Below are 16922 nucleotides of genomic sequence, written 5' to 3'. Positions count from 1 at the left end.
AACTTGTGATAGGAAGCTTAGGTTAATGACAGTGCTTAATCTTCACGGTGTGATGAGATTTTTCATGGTCCTTTCTGGAACACACGGGTGAGCCTTTGGGAAGGGGTTGAATGAACAGATGTGCCCGTGGCATCACTCCAAGGCCTCCTTTTCAGATTTATTCAGCTGAAACTGGAGCGTGCCACCCCAGCAGAGCGTCAGCTGGTGTTCAACGAGATCCTGCAGGCAGCCTATCAGCTCATGGTGGATGTGTTTGGGAATTATGTCATTCAGAAGTTCTTTGAGGTGAGTCTGCCCTCCCCTGCAGCTCTTCCTGGGGCTCCTGCTGTGCTGAGGTGTTGGATGAGCCTGGCAAACCCTGCCTTGAGGCTAAACCCCTTCATCACTGACACCATCTCCTCCCCACAAGCTGTTGGATCTTCACTGCTGGGGTGACTGAGGGGTGGGGCTCAGATTAATCTGAAAAGTGACACTTTGAGAAGCAAAATGTGTCCCAATAAAGAGCAGCGTTCAGGAGATGCAAATTTCCAGTGGAAGGTGGATGGGGGTTGGAATGAGCTGAGCCTTAAGGTCCCTTCCAGCCCAAAGCTCCCTGGCATTCTGTGAGTGCAGATCCAGCACAGCTTGTCCAGGGTGCTGCCCTGAGCTGTCACTGCTCCTGGACTTGGGAACAAGGGAGAAACTTCTCCAGTAAGAGCAGCTGCTGGAAAGGTGTTGTGTCCCTCCACCCCTCTCCCTGGACACTGCTCTGGTCCTTCACCAGGTGTTCTGGTGCTTGTGCCCAGTAATTGAGAGTCAGAATCACAGAACCTCCTGAGCTGGAAGGCACCACAAGGATCAAATCCAACTCCTGGCCCTGCCCACACACCCCAACAATGCCACTGGGCATGCCTGAGACATTGTCCCAGCACTTCTGGAGTTCTGGCAGCCCTGGGGCTGTGACCTGTCCAGGGTTGGGTGGTCACCCTGGTGGCCCCAGCCCCTTTGGGGTGTGCAGGCAGGCACAGAACACGTCTGGCCGTGCCAGTTCCCCCCTTTCCCGTGGGATTGATCTTTGATCCTTCTCAGTGGGCAGCTCCTGCCTCCAGGGTGGGAGGGCAGTGCCAGTGGCCAGGGCAGGGGTTTGTCCTGGCAGTGACTGTTGCTCCTGTCCCAGTTTGGCAGCCTGGAGCAGAAGCTGGCGCTGGCAGAGCGCATCCGTGGGCACGTGCTGTCCCTGGCCCTGCAGATGTACGGCTGCAGGGTGATCCAGAAGGCCCTGGAGTTCATCCCCCCAGACCAGCAGGTAATTGTAAGTTTCAATTTTAACTTTCTTCTTGATGTTTGATGTTCCTGAGCTGTCCCTCTTGTGCCTGCTGTTCCTTTGGTTTGGTTCCTGGCATGTTTGTGGTGTTCCTTGTGTGTGACGAGTCCGTGCCACCGTCCTTGTTGTCATTGTCACCTCCTTGTTCCCCTTCCCTGGCCATGGGGCTGCTTCTCTGTTAATTCCCTGGAAGCAGATCATGTGCGTAGGGAAAACTGAAAATGAGGGTGAATTTTTAAAAGAGATTTTTAAATCCCTTGAAGGAAGAGTTTTGCCTTTAATATTCACTGAGTTCTTGCTATGTGGGTCAGCATCCTGCGCTCCTGCAGGGAGATGGATGAGGAGCTCCTCATCCTGGCTTTGGAGAGATGTGGCTGATAGCCCCACTCAGAGCTCATTAATAAAGCACTTCCTCAAGGGCTTTAGGAACAATGAATTGAGATGAAAAATACGCTGGGCAGAAAGGATTGGGAATTGTTGTAACAGGAATCTCAATGTAGGTTATGAAATTAAAAATATGAAAGAGGATTTAGGGGTGGTCCTTCCCTTTAGGCTGAACCTGAGCCAAGTGTGTCAGCAGGGCTGTGCCCAGGCTCCAGCACTGCTGCTCCAAGGATTTTCTGTCTCCTCCAGAGTGGCATTTTTCAGTACTCAGTCCTCCCCAAATTCCTGGGTTTGGTTCAGTTACAAAACTGAATTCACCCAGATCTTGTCAAAGCATTAAAATGCCCCAAAGTGTCATTTCTGTTTGTGAGTGAAGCTTCCACCCTGCACATGGGATACATAGTCATGTCTAAACTTCATCAATTCTTTAATTATCACCTGTGTAAAATCCCAGCAAGTTCTGAGCCCAGAGCTGAGCCTGTTTTAGTGACAGGTAACCCTGATAACCCAGAGTTTGTGAACTTTGTGCATTTTAAGATTTCCTTCTCTTGAGGGGAGCAGAGAGGAAAATGGAGGCTGCACAGGAAAACTCTGGCTCAGTCAGGATTTTTTTTAATTTGGATGCTTGCAGGAGGATGCTCATCAGGGAGGAGGGCTTCATCTTCCCAGAGTCCCATCCATGGATGGGCTGGGTTGGAAGGGAGCTCCAGGCTCTGTTCCAGGGCCCCTCCCAGCAGGCCAGGCTGCTAACAGGGGGTCAGGGCAGGGGAGAACCCTGCTGGTTTCTGTGTCCAGCCAAGCCTCACCTCCTGGCCATGGGAGCACCCCTCACTCCTGTGCCATTCCTGCCCAGGCCAGCAGTGCCAGCTGTGCCCTCTGAGCTGGGGATGCTGGTGGTGCTTTCTGTTTGTGCTGTGTCCTCTGTAGAACGAGATGGTTCGGGAGCTGGACGGGCACGTGCTCAAGTGCGTCAAGGACCAGAACGGGAACCACGTGGTGCAGAAGTGCATCGAGTGTGTGCAGCCCCAGTCCCTGCAGTTCATCATTGATGCCTTCAAGGGACAGGTGAGGCCCTGCCCAGCTCCTGCTGCCAGCTTGGAACAGCCTCAGAGTGGCTGGGACTTCACCTCCTGGGAATTCTCAGTTTCAGCAGCTGTTGCTTGCAGGGTTGATTCAGCCACGTGAGAGTCCAGAAACCCCTTGGTCACATCTGTGTTACCATTTCTGGGCAGAGCTGTCAGAGTAAAACCTCCTTGCACAAGTCTGTTCTCCTGGAATACTGAGTGGTTTTGAGTGATGAGGGAAAACAAGGCTCTCCCTAATCCATCTTCCAGTGAAGGTGGTGAGCAGAGTTTTGTGCTGCTGAGGTACCTTAGCCATGCCTGAACTCCATTAATTCCTTAATTATCACCTCACCTGTGTAAAACCCCAGCAAGTTCTGAGCCCAGAGCTGATCCCCTTTTAGTGGCAGGTGACCCTGATAACCCAAAGAATTGGTGAACTTTGTGCATTTCAGATTTGTTTCTCTTTGAAGGGAGCAGAGAGGAAAATGGGGGATGCACAGGAGAGCAAAGTATCATTCTGATCCCTGTCTGTGCAGGTGACTTAGAGGAAGGCTGAATGCTGATTCCCAGGGGCCTCAGAGCAAGGAAGAAGCAGGAGTTTCATCTAGAAATGGACAATTGTCCTTGACACTCTCTTCCTTTTTGCTTTTTTATTGCTGTCCTCTCCTGAATTGATCATTGGGTATCAGTTGTGGCTGGCTTTACTCTGCCTGCCTCAGGTCCCAGTACAAAAGTGCTGCTTTTGGGGTGTTCCCAGCCTCAATTTAATTGGCTTTGCAGGGGCACTTTGAAGTTTTGAGGACTTGCCCCAGGGATGTGAGGACAGCCAGGGGCTGCTACAGCAGGAACCAGGAGCTGGGAGCTGGGGAAAGTGGGGATTTGGTTGGCTGGGTCAAAACAAGCAGCATTGTGCCTGGAAACTTGCTCCTGATTAGAATTTAGGCTTGGATTTTCCACTGGGAGTTTGGGAAAGCAGAAACAGCTCTGTGAGCTCAGCTGATGGCGCTGACATTTCCTTGACCAGTTGTCACAGTTTTATCTGAACCTTCACACAGCAGATTAAACTTAGCACCTCCAGATGATTTTCCTGCAGTTAATTGCACTCCAAGCCCTGTTTCCCTGCAGGGTTTACTCACCAGTTATTAAAAATGTGTGGCTGTTGATTTAAACTTCAGTGCTTGGATTTGCTGCTGTTGTTAAATCAAAGCAACCAAATGGGACTTTGTGCTTCAGACAGAAAACGGAGCAGCAATAACAGAATGTGTCATGTTCTCACCCACAGATCTGCTAATCCATTAGAAATGAGAAAGATTCTTTGTTGTCACTTCTCCTAAGCACTGTTAAGGCTTTTAAACAAATCCAAACAGTTGAGGAAAATCCTTTGCTGGGCATTTTTAACTTTTCTGGTTCATAGCATTTCTTAAATAGCTTAAAATTTGTGCTGGCAAACAATGTGCTGGAATTATTTGGAAAGAATAACCAACCTTCCAGCAATGCTTGGTTGTTCCAGGTTTGGTTTTTTTTATGAATCAAGAGGTTTTACCATTTGCTTTTCATAGTTGGGGAAGCTGAGCCTTCCCCAGGTAGGGATGGGATGTGCCTGGGATCCCGGTGGGTGTTTCCCAGCTGGTGCTGCCTGGAGCTGGCATTCCCTGCAGGAATCCTGGCAGGTTTCTGGGATTCCCAAGGACTAATGGCACGCTGCTGCCTGTCCCTTGTCCCCAGGTGTTTGCTCTGTCCACGCACCCCTACGGCTGCCGGGTGATCCAGCGGATCCTGGAGCACTGTCTGCCCGAGCAGACCCTGCCCATCCTGGAGGAGCTCCACCAGCACACGGAGCAGCTGGTGCAGGTCAGTGGGTCCCCAGGTCACTGCTGAGTGCTGGGACAGCTCCTGCAGGGAGATTCCCGCCTGGAGAAGGGATGGGAGTGAGCACAGCAGGCAGGAATTCCATCAGCACTGCCTGCTTTGGCCACGGGCGCAGGGCCAGGGGGGCCAGGGGTGTTGGCACCTCCCTGCCTCAGGAGGCTCCACGTCCTGGGGCTTCTCTCCAGTGCAGGGAAGAGCCAGGAGCTCTTCCAGGAGCTCCAGTGCAGGAGGGGTGCCAGGAGCTGATCACTCCAAGGAAAAGGAGTGAATCAGCTCCTGGCATCCCTCCTGGCTTTAAGAATTCAAAGTCACTGGAATTCTTAAAAAGAGTGGGTTCTGTGCTCACCCCCTCCTGGCTGCCTTCCCTCCTCCCTGCAGTCCCTGGGAGAACATGGTGTGCCAGGGTTTTACATGGATTCTGCTCTTGGGGCCTGTGGAGAAAGCAGCAAACCTAGTTCTGATCCAGTTCCCAAGTTGCCACTCACATCCCAAGGCACAAACTGGTGAAATACGAGCTGGTCCAGGGCCCAAGTCCTGTGTGCTCCACTGGGAAGAGGGAAGAGGCTGGGCATGGACCTCAGGCCATGCCTGTGGTACCCTGAACTGGAAAATAAATATCCTGTGGTCTGAAAATTCCCAAATTCAGAGCAGTGTCCCATAGCCAGACCCGTGGCACACCCCTCCAGGACATGGGATTTGGTAGGTTTGAACCTGGAGAGGGGAAAAAACCTGGGAATAAGCAGAATATGGACATTGCCTGTGCAAGGACATCATTTTGAATACTGTAAATTAAGAAAATTTCTACAAAAATGCATCATTTTACCACCTGGTACCACCCTAGAATGCACATTTTTCAGAGAAAATATTGGTCTGATTTGTACAGTAAATATTATAATTAATCTTTAGTTGAACTTCTAACTCAGAATGCACTTTGGGAGTCAGTTTTCTGGGAATGCTTCTAGTCCCTTACCCACCTTTTGTGCCCATCTCTGCTGCCTCCCACCCAGGATCAGTATGGGAATTACGTTATCCAGCACGTCCTGGAGCACGGCCGGCCCGAGGACAAGAGCAAGATTGTAGCAGAAATCAGAGGCAACGTGCTTGTGTTGAGTCAACATAAATTTGCCAGGTAGTAATTCCTTCCTTAAATTCTCCCTCTGGCAGCATGGACACATGGAGGGGCTGCAGAAGATGTAGGGGTGGGTGTAGGGGAGGTGAAAGTGACTTTTGCTTCATAAAAAATGTTATTTGTAATAGTTATAAACTGAGGTGTGTCAGCCAGTCTGTCATGGAGGAGGATGGAGATGTGGAAGGGTAGCTGTAAACCAAGCTCCTGAATTTCACCAGGAATTCTTGTGTGTTTTGGTTTATCTCATTTATTTTCATGGGGTTTAAGTTGTCACTACCCCTTGGATTTTAAGAACATTCACTGCCCTGGGATGCTGTGTCCAGCCATGGGGAGACTTGGGAAATCAGTGCAGCACAATCCATCCCGCTTTTCCCAGAGGAATTTCCACTCACTGAGTCATTCCCAGCTTTTTGCTGTGTCCCTTTGGAGTCACACCCAGGGAGGGACCCCTCCAAGGGGAGCTGCAGCATTCCCAGATGCTCCAGAGCCACACGTGGGTGAGGCAGGATCCAGGTATTGGTGATGTCAGGACAAAGCACTGCTTCCCACGTGTGTGAATCCCTGCTGGATGAGCTTCCAGCCCTCAGAACATGAAGGCTGAGCTCTTCAAAGGCTCAAAATTCCCCCTTCCTCTGATGAGAGTACCCATGGACACAAGGGAAGTGGAACATTAATGAGAATTAGGAGAGCGTGATCTTCACGTTGTGATTTCAGGTTCTTCCTCCCTGCTTTGCCTGGTTCTTTTTTCCCAAACTTCTTTCCAGCTCCATTAATTAGTGGAGGGTCCCCTGAGCTGAGCAGACCCTCTGGGTGGTGCTGTGAGTCAGGCAGGGGTGTGGGATGAGCCCAGCACAGCTCGTGGTCCCCTTTCATGTACCCTACTTCTGCCTCTCCAGAGAGCTCAGGCTGCTCATTAATATATTCAGGAATTCTGGAAATCCTCTGCTTGGCTGAGATTTTTCATTCCTGAACCAGCATTTCTGTGTTGTTCTAACCTTGGATGTCCATTCCCACCACGTTCCAGTGGGGAGAAAATCAAAACAACAACTTGGCTTCTCTAGTGAGAGTGGACACTGACCTCATAGAGCATCACTGGACACTGGCCTGAACTGGTCCAGTTCCCAAATTCCCACTCAGATCCCAAAGCACAAATTGGGGTGAAATACGAGCTGGTCCAGATCCCAAATTCCCACTGAGATCCCAAATCTTGTTTGACATTGCTGAGCTCTGCCAGCACAAATCCCCTGCCCTTGTAGCAGCACATGAGATCTTCTTAGGGCTGGGTGAAGAGGTTCGAGGAGACATCCTGTGCTCAGTTCCCTGCTCTGTTCCCAGTTCCCTGCTCCATTCCCAGTTCCCTGTTCCCGTTCCCAGTTCCCTGCTCCATTCCCACTTCTGTGCTCCATTCCCACTTCCCTGCCGAGTTCCCTGCCCCATTCCTAGTTCCCACTCCCAGTTCCCATTCCTGTTCCCAGTTCCCATTCCCATTTTCGTTCCCAGTTCCCATTCCCATTCCTATTCCTGTTCCCATCCCCATCCCCATTCCCCCGTTCCCATTCCCCCATTCCCTATTCCCATCCCCATATCCCAACCCTGTTCCCCCATATCCCAACCCCGTTCCCCCATTCCCATTCCCCATCCCCATTCCCCATCCTCATTCCCATTCCCCATCCTCATTCCCATTCCCCATTCCCCATCCCCATTCCCATCCCCATTCCCCATCCCCGTTCCCATTCCCATCCCCACTCCCATTCCCCATCCCCACTCCCATTCCCCATTCCCCATCCCCATTCCCATCCCCATTCCCCGTTCCCATCCCCATTCCCCATCCCCATTCCCATCCCCATTCCCATTCCCCATCCCCGTTCCCATCCCCATTCCCCATTCCCATCCCGATTTCCCATTCCCATCCCCACTCCCATTCCCATTCCCCATCCCCATTCCCATCCCCATTCCCCGTTCCCATCCCCATTCCCCATCCCCATTCCCCATTCCCATCCCCATTTCCCATCCCCATTTCCCATCCCCATTCCCATTCCCATCCCCATTCCCCATTTCCCATCCCCACTCCCATTCCCCATTCCCCATTCCCCATTCCCATTCCCATCCCCGTTCCAATCCCCATTTCCCATCCCCATTTCCCATCCCCATTTCCCATTCCCCATTCCCATTCCCATCCCCATTCCCCATTTCCCATCCCCACTCCCATTCCCCATTCCCATTCCCATCCCCGTTCCCATCCCCATTTCCCCGTTCCCGCCGCGCTGACGCTGCCGTGTCCCCTCAGCAATGTGGTGGAGAAGTGTGTGACGCACGCGTCGCGCACGGAGCGGGCCATGCTCATCGACGAGGTGTGCACCATGAACGACGGCCCCCACAGTGCCTTATACACCATGATGAAGGATCAGTACGCCAACTACGTGGTGCAGAAGATGATCGACGTGGCAGAGCCGGCCCAGAGGAAGATTGTCATGCACAAGGTGGGCACTGGGGCTGGGGAGGGACAGCCTGGCACTGCTGGGCCCTGAGGGAAGGGAAGGCAGAGGGGTTGGAGTGTTTCAGTGACTGGGAGGTGGAAATTATGGAAGGGTTTGGGCTGGAAGGGACCTCAAAACTCATCTTGTTCCACCCCAGGGACACTTCCACTGTGCCAGGTGCTGCCAGCCCCAATGTCCAGCCTGGCCTTGGGCACTGCCAGGGCTCCAGGGGCAGCCCCAGCTGCTCTGGCAATTCCAGCCCAGCCCCTGCCCACCCTGCCAGGGAACAATTCCCAATTGCCAAGATCCCATCCAGCCCTGCCCTCTGCCACTGGCAGCCATTCCCTGCCTCCTGTCCCTCCATCCTTGGCCCCAGTCCCTCTGCAGCTCTCCTGGAGCCCCTTCAGGCCCTGCAAGGGCTCTGAGCTCTCCCTGGAGCCTTCTCCTCTCCAGGGCAGCACCCCCAGCTCTCCCAGCCTGGCTCCAGAGGGGCTCCAGCCCTGCAGCAGCTCCAGAAACTCCTGGACTCTGTCCAGCATGTCCAGGTGCTGCTGATGTTGGGGTCCCAGAACAATTCCATCCTAGTGTCCCATCTGTCCCTGCCCTGTGTCCGAGTGCAGCCATTCCCTGTGTGCTGTCACTCCATTCCCGTGTCACAAATCCCTCTCCAGCTTTCTGGAGGAGTACGGAGCTGCCCTGGGCTGGAGCTGCAGCTGGCAGCAGTGCCCGTGTCCCAGTGACCCAGTTCTGCACCGAGCAGGCGCCGCGCTCCTGCCAGGGCCTGTGGCTCCCAGGCTGGGGACACCAGAGTGACACCGGGAGCCACCCAGGCCTGGGGCTGTGTCCCCTGCCTGTGTCCCCCATCTCTGTCCCTCTGTGTCCCTGGGGCTGTGTCCCCCATCTCTGTCCCCCTGCTTGTGTCCCCTGCCTGTGTCCCCCATCTCTGTCCCTCTGTGTCCCTGGGGCTGTGGTGTCCCTCTGGCTCTGTGGTGTCCCTGTGGCCTGTGCCCCTTTACCTGTGTCCCAGTGTGTCCCCCTGCCTGTGTCCCTAGGGCTGTGTCCCTGCAAGCTGTCCCTCTCTGTCCCTGTGGGCCGTGCCCCTGCTGCTTGTGTCCCTCTCTGTGTGCTCCTGCCTGTGCTCCTCTGTTCCTGATGCTTGTGTCCCTCTGTGTCCCTGTGGGTTGTGCCCCTTGGGCTCTGCCTCTCTTGCTCTGTCCCTGTGGGCTGTGTCCCCCTGCCTGTGTCCCTTTGTCCCTCAGGCTGTGTCCCATTGTGTCCCTGTGGCTGTGTCCCTGCTGGATCTGTCCCTGTGCCTGTCTGCTGTGGCTGTGTCCCTGTGACTGTCCCTGTGTCCCTCAGGCTGTGTCCCTGCTGGATCTGTCCCTGTGCCTGTCTGCTGTGGCTGTGTCCCTGTGACTGTCCCTGTGTCCCTGCTGGATGTGTCCCTGTGCCTGTGGCTGCCAGCCCCACCTGTCCCTCCATGTCCCTCCATGTCCCTCCAAGGCCACTGGCCTTGCCTGGTGCCACCGTGCTGGTGCCACCTCAGGGCCCACAGCAATTCATCAAATCCTGTTTCTCACTTCTAAATGGATTTTGGTGTGACACTTCCCAGAATCCTGGGATCCCTGAGGCTGGAAAAGCCCCCCAAGGCCACTGAGGGCAGCCTGTGCCCTGTCCCCACCTTGTCCCCAGCAGAGCCCTGAGTGCCACCTCCAGTAATTCCTTGGACACCCCCAGGGCTGGGGACTCCAAACCTCCCTGGGCAGTTCCAATGCCTGAGCACCCTTTCCATGGAGAAGAATCCTCCTGATACCCCAAACTCCCATGGTTTAGCATTGCCCTGCAGTGTGTGAGTGCACAGCCATCCCAGGAGCTCAGATTTATCCAGAATGAAGCCATTTGCAATGAAATCTGCCTTGCTGCCATCCCCTGTGCCTGCTGCTCCAGGGGCAGGGAGCCCTGGAACAGGGAATATCTTCATTTTCCTGCTTTTAAAGGTCACATTTGCAGGGCTGCAGAATGGCAGTGGATGGAGAATAACAGGCTTTAGATGGGGGTGGGGCTGAGGGGATTTTAATTTTCCTCAGTGACATTTGTTGGGGTTATTTGATGAAAAAGCCCAGGTACAGCCAGAGAAATGAAATCCTGACTGACCCAGGCATGGAAAAGCTGAGATTTATTTATCTTGAATAATGTCAGGCATTCAAATGCTAATGAAGCTTTTTTTTAAATTATATTTAAGCATCCTTGACTAAACCAGACTGATTTTTCTGGGAAAGCAGTGGGAATTTGTGTGAGGGAGCTGCTTTGACCTCCATATGCACAGAATCAACACAAACAGCTGGAATAATCCTAAGGGAGGTTAAATCTTAGGTTTAGGAGCCACTCAGAGTCATTCTTTTAACCCCAAATCTGTTTTAGTGCACAAGAAATGCTAAAGATAATTAAATAAGGATATCTGGCAAGGGATACACCCAATTTATCTGTGGCAGCAGCAGGGCCCTGGATTTGTTAATCCATAACAGAGAATTGTGTATTAAAAAAAATACAAATTATTGCTCCTAACATTTCTTACTTTCTTTTTCCCATGGAGCAAAGCCCTTGGATAAAATGCAAATTAGATTATCAGTGGGGCTGTCAAAAATAGCTCAGGGTTGACAGCTAAGTGGGCCTGAGTGAATGTGATTTCAGCTGTGATCCCAGGCTTCAGGAAAGCCTGGAAAAATGGAGCCAGGGGCTGTGGGAATGGCTGCTGGTTGTGGAAAACAGCAGCTTGGGATAGGGCTAAAAATGAGATTTTATTTAAGATTTTATTTTTAAAAATGAAATTGAAAAGTGATTTTAACAGTTGTGTCAGTAAAGGGAGAAAGTGAAAGAGATGAAGCTGGATAGAGAAGGAATGGTTGGAATTGGAGCTTCTCTGCTCCTGCTGGGCACAGGAGTCATTCCTGCTGGGAATGGGGGCCAGGTTGGATCTGTGCTTTGGGAATGGGGTCCCTGGAGTGCAACAGGAATGTGAGGGACTGGAGGCTGAGCTGCTGAGCCAGGAGCAGTTGGAGATGAGGTCCCTGTTAGGGGCAGTGGTGGATGTGGACAGCCTTGGAGCAGGGAATGCTGCACATCCACTTGGAGAGGAGAAAATGTGGAAATCATGGAATCCTGGAATGGTTTGAGTTAGAGAACCCTTAAATCCCACCCAGTGCCACCCCTGCCATGGCAGGGACACCTCCCACTGTGCCAGCCCCAATGTCCAGCCTGGCCTTGGGCACTGCCAGGGCTCCAGGGGCAGCCACAGCTGCTCTGGCAATTCCAGCCCAGCCCCTGCCCACCCTCACAGCCAGGAATTCCTTCCCAATATCCCATCTGACCCTTCCCAGGCAGTGGGAATCCATTTAATCCAAAGCCCCAGTGCTTGCCTTGTGCAGAATCCCACTGGGAATTGGGGAACACTGCCTGGATTCCAGAACTGTGTGATGCTGATGCCTTGGGAAGGCTGCCCTAGAGCAGAGGCTGGACAGAGCTAAAGAATAAAGCAGGGATTTCTTAAAAGGATAAATTAAAAGGATAATGGATCCATGGATCTACCTTGGGTAGCACCAGAGCCCAGCCAGGGCTGCACCCAAGATGAACCAAAATGGCCCCAAAATGCACGGCCGGGCACGGGGTCTCTCCCTTGGATCAGTTCTGCTCCATTTGCACCTTGCAGTTCATTGTCCCATTCCAGCTTTAGCCCCTGCAGTCCCACCCTGCTTGTTTTTCTCTCTCCAGCCCACGGGGTTTGTGCTCCTGGGCTGAGATTTGGATCATTTGTCCTTGGTGCCCAGCTGGAGCAGGAATTGTTTTGTCTCCCTGCTCTGTGCACAGAGCTCACCATGCCCTGATGTGAACCCAGACCCACACACCAAAGCAGAACAGAATCTGAAAAATAGAAAATCTAAACCTGAGGCATCAGTGCCAGCCAAGACTTCTGGGGTCTGGGGGGGTTGGTTTGACCCTGGGGATGGGTGTGACCCCACTCAGGTTCCTAAATCCTGAGGGGAGCAGGACATGGGGAGGGGCTGGGGCTCTGCTGTTCATGGAATGTTCAGTTGGAGTTTGGAGCTTCACTGTGGGACCAGGACACAGGGAAGGCTTGGAGGAGAGCTGTTCATGGAATGTTAAATTGGAATTTGGAGCTTCTGTGTGGGAGCAGGACACAAGGAAGGGTTGGAGCTGTGCTTTTGTGCTTTTCATGGAATTGGAGCTGCAATCCAGGAGCAGGACACAGGGAAGGGGTTGGAGCTCTGCTTTTCATGGAATGTTGAATTGGAATTTGGAGCTCCACTGTGGGACCAGGACATGGGGAAGAGCTGGGGTTCTGCTTTTCATGGGACATTTAGTTGGAGTTTGGAGCTTCGGTGTGGGAGCAGGACACAGGGAAGGCTTGGAGCAGAGCTGTTCATGGAATTGGAGCTGCAGTCCAGGAGCAGGACACAGAGAAGAGCTGGGGCTGTGCTGTTCGTGGAATGTTGAATTGGAATTTGGAGCTTCCATGCGGGAGCAGGACACTGGGAAGGGCTGGAGCTGGGATGGAGAGCAGGGCAAGGGGCCTTTTTCATGGCATTATTTCTGTCTTAAATCCCATTTTTTTGTTGCTTTTGCCCAGATCCGGCCCCACATCGCCACGCTGCGCAAATACACCTACGGCAAGCACATCCTGGCCAAGCTGGAGAAATACTACATGAAAAATGGGGTGGATTTGGGGCCCATCTGCGGCCCCCCCAATGGCATCATCTGAGCAGGGGCTGCTCCAGAGGCACTCCAGGATCCCAGGAATCCACCAGGAATCCACCCCAGAACCCACCCACACCACCCGCCACGGTTGCTAAAAAAACACAAACAAAACCCAGAGGAAAAAAAGAAAAAAAAAAAAAAACAAGCAAAGAAAAGCAGAAAAAAAAACCACAAAAAAAAAAAAAGAGAAGCCTTTGTAAATTTCTTTAATTTTATTATGCATAACATGTACTAATTATTTTTTTTAATTAACTAATTGCCCTGCTGTTTTACTGGTGTATAGAATTCTTGTACATAGGTCTCAGATGTACATGGAAGGCCACATTTTTGTTCACTGTTGTATCTATATTCCAAATGTGGAGACTTTCAGGGTGGTTGGTTCGAAGACAACAAACAAAACAGGAAAAAAACCCCTGTTTTTAATTCATCCTTTTTTGCAAATACCTTTTTTTGGGGTTTTTTTTTTCCTCCTTTTAGCCCAAAAATCAGCAAGAAGTTGGAATTTTAGTTCAGTGACACCACTGGTAGAAATACTAAACAGAGAAAAATTCAACTTGCTAAAGTTTGGTTTTAAACAAAGACACCAAAATTCCGGTTTTGGGACTTTTTAATGGCTTTATTTCTATTTTATTTGTGACTGACATGCTGAAGGAGGGAGCTTAGCTGGCATTTTGAGAAAACACCTAGAGATGATCTAAAAGTGGAGGATTTGGGGGGTTTTTTATGCCCACTCCTCTGTTCACCTGGAGAGACACAATTTGATTATTTAGCATGAGGAAAAACAAAAAAATCCAACTCGGCTTTGGTCTTGCTTCTATAAATATATAGTGTATACTTGGTGTAGACTTTACATATATAAAAATTTGTAGTATTTTCTTGTTTTGATGTCTGATCTGTATCTATAATGTACCCTAGTAGTGGAACATACTTCTGACTGTACAATTGTACATTTGTAAACCTCTGTAATGTAAATGTGGAGAAGTTTGAATCGACATAAAACCCGTTTTTTGGTAAGAAAACAGGAAAAAAAAAAGAATTTAGCAAAACCTGTGCATTTCAGTGTATATTCACACCTTTTATGGTCGTAGCATATAGTGTTGTATATTGTAAATTGTAATTTCAACCAGAAGTAAATTTTTTCTTTTGAAGGAAATGTTCTCTTTATACAGCCTAGTTAATGTTTAAAAACAAAAAAGGAAGAAAAATAAACTGCTTGGTTTTATTTGTCACCTAGTTGGACGGTAGAGATCCTTTCTAAATGTTCTACAGACCTGATTCAGTTCCAAATAGTGTTTTTTTGAATCTTACAAAGTAATGTTTTGCTTCTTTTGTGACAGTAAGAAACAAAAAGTGCAAAAGTACAGCCCCCTCCTAGTTTTCCTTACAATCAGAGCCCCTTTTCACCTTGTAAAGTGTGAATCACCTCCCCCTTTTTTGTACAGAAGATGAACTGTATTTTGCATTTTGTCTACTTGTAAGTGAATGTAACATACTGTCAATTTTCCTCGTTTGAATATAGAATTGTAACACTACACGGTGTACATTTACAGAGCCTTGTGTATATTTCCAATGAACTTTTTTGCAAGCACACTTGTAACCATATGTGTATAATTAACAAACCTGTGTATGCTTCTGCCTGGGCGACTATTTTTTGTAACTCTTGTGTAGATTGTCTCTAAACAACGTGTGATCTTTATTTTGAAAAATACAGAACTTTGGAATCTGGTTCGGGGTTTCATGGAATTGTTTGTTGGAGTTTGAAGCCTCAATCCAGGGGACGAGGGGAAGAGCTGGAGCTTCTCATGGAATGTTGAATTGGAATTTGGAGCAGGAGCAGGACACAGGGAAGAGCTGGGGCTGTGCTATTGATGGAATTGGAGCTGCAATCCAGGGCCAGGACACAGGGAAGAGCTGGGGCTGTGCTATTGATGGAACTGGAGCCTCAGTCCAGGGCCAGGACACAGGGAAGAGCTGGGGCTGTGCTGTTGATGGAACTGGAGCCTCAGTCCAGGGCCAGGACACAGGGAAGAGCTGGGGCTGTGCTGTTGATGGAATTGGAGCCTCAGTCCAGGGCCAGGACACAGGGAAGAGCTGGAGCTGTGCTTTTCATGGAGTGCTGTTTTGGACTTTGGAGGTTTGCTGCAGGGCCAGGACACAGGGAAGGCTTGGAGGAATGCTTTTCATGGAATGTTGGAGTTTGGAGCTTCCATGTGGGAGCAGGACACAGGGAAGGGCTGGAGCTGTGCTTTTCATGGAATTGGAGCCTCAATCCAGGGGCACAGGGAAGAGTTGAAACTCTGCTTTTCATGGAATGTTCAGTTGGAGTTGGGAGCTTCACTCCAAGGGTAGGAGCAGGACACAGGGAAGGCTTTGGAGCTGTGCTGGTCATGGAATGTTGGATTTGAGTTTGGAGCTTCGCTGTGGGACCAGGACACAGGGAAGAGCTGGGGCTCTGCTGTTCACAGAATTGGAGCGCCAATACAAGGGCAGGACACAGGGAAGGCTCGGAGCTGTGCTGTTCATGGAATGTTGAATTTGAGTTTGGAGCTTCAATGTGGCACCGGGACACGGAGGGGCTGGAGCTGTGCTGGAGGGCTGGGATGGAGAGCAGGGGAAGGGCATTTTTTTCATGGCTTCATTTCTGTCTTTGCAAGTCTGACGTGCTGAAGGGGGGAGCTGAGCTGGTGTTTTTTGGGGGGGGAAACACCCAGAGATGATTTTAAAGTGCAGAACTGGGGGCCCGTCCTAAACAGGCTCCATGAGCACAGGGATGGGGGATTCTCCTGAGGCCCCACCTGCAGAGCTGCCCCAGCCCTGGAGCCCCCAAGATCAAGGATTTGGAGCTGCTGGAGAGAGCCCAGAGGAGCCCACGGAGCTGCTGCAGGGCTGGAGCCCCTCTGGAGCCAGGCTGGGAGAGCTGGGGGTGCTGCCCTGGAGAGGAGAAGGCTCCAGGGAGAGCTCAGAGCCCTTGCAGGGCCTGCAGGGGCTCCAGGAGAGCTGCAGAGGGACTGGGGCCAAGGATGGAGGGCCAGGAGGCAGGGAATGGCTGCCAGTGGCAGAGGGCAGGGCTGGATGGGATCTTGGGCAGGAATTCTTTCCTGGGTGCTTCTCCAGGCTGCTCCATGGATCTGATGGTTCTACCCCTGCTCATCCCCTGCTGCCCCCATGATGTCCTGGTCTCCCTTATTCCCCCAATTCCTTATTTAAGAAGCTCCAGCTCCCCATTTCTTTCCCTGTGTGAACAGAACCCCAAAATCAGCCTCTCCTTCCCACCAGCTTCCCCCATTTGCAGCATCCAGGACCTTCCCTATCCCTTTGTTGCCCTTTGCTGCATTTAAAATCCCTTTTCCAGAGGGACATTTGGAGAATGCTGATGAATCTGGGAACTTGTGGAGGCAGGGTCAGTGGCCAAGTGATAGAGGGCAAGAAAACGCCCATTTTACAGGAAATTACTTATTTTGGCTTAGCACGTGGAAAGGGTGGGTTTGAAGCCTGGACTCTTCCCACATCCCATTCCCATCCCTCAGCAGGGCCAGCAACCCTGAGACCCCACTCTGGGATTGATCTGGGATGCTGTACTGGGATCGATGATCCTTTACCGGGATTGATCTGGGACTCACACTGGGATTGATCTGTTCCCACTCTGGGATTGATCTGAGATCCCTACACCAGGATTGGTCTGGGACTCACACCAGGGCTGATCTGGGATCCTGGGATTGATCTGTTCCCATACCGGGACTGATCTGGGACCCCATACTGGGACTGACCTTTTCCCACCCCATTGGTGTTAAATTCAGCAGATTTGAGGTTTGACTCCATTTCTGCCCAGCGTTTCTGCCCACCCTGTGTTCCAGCATGGCTGGCAGGGGCACGGACACTTGAACTTTGGGGTTTTAGAGCTCTTTGGGTGTCTCTTGAGCTCT

General features: G+C 51.3%; 1 protein-coding gene across 8 annotated transcripts in view; it reads left to right on the top strand.

Moving 5' to 3' along the window:
• Window positions 1–14725, top strand: part of PUM1 (pumilio RNA binding family member 1) — a 94461-nt gene extending 79736 nt beyond the window's left edge. For 5 of the 8 annotated variants that reach the window (XM_071453507.1, XM_071453506.1, XM_071453502.1 and 2 more), the window contains exons 16-22: window positions 156–285; window positions 1157–1291; window positions 2615–2752; window positions 4477–4602; window positions 5628–5749; window positions 8037–8229; window positions 12872–14725. In XM_071453507.1, the coding sequence (XP_071309608.1) occupies window positions 156–285; window positions 1157–1291; window positions 2615–2752; window positions 4477–4602; window positions 5628–5749; window positions 8037–8229; window positions 12872–13003 (976 nt within the window). In that variant the 3' untranslated portion in view covers window positions 13004–14725. The remainder of the gene's footprint in view (window positions 1–155; window positions 286–1156; window positions 1292–2614; window positions 2753–4476; window positions 4603–5627; window positions 5750–8036; window positions 8230–12871) is intronic. The other 3 variants (XM_071453510.1, XM_071453509.1, XM_071453508.1) reach the window with 1 other exon arrangement.
• Window positions 14726–16922: the final 2197 nt, after the last annotated feature.

Source organism: Agelaius tricolor, unplaced genomic scaffold, assembly GCF_023055355.1.
Source record: "Agelaius tricolor isolate 1412-34295 unplaced genomic scaffold, bAgeTri1.0.p SCAF_36, whole genome shotgun sequence".
Classification (NCBI taxonomy): domain Eukaryota; kingdom Metazoa; phylum Chordata; class Aves; order Passeriformes; family Icteridae; genus Agelaius; species Agelaius tricolor.
This window is presented reverse-complemented; position numbering and strand designations above follow the sequence as displayed.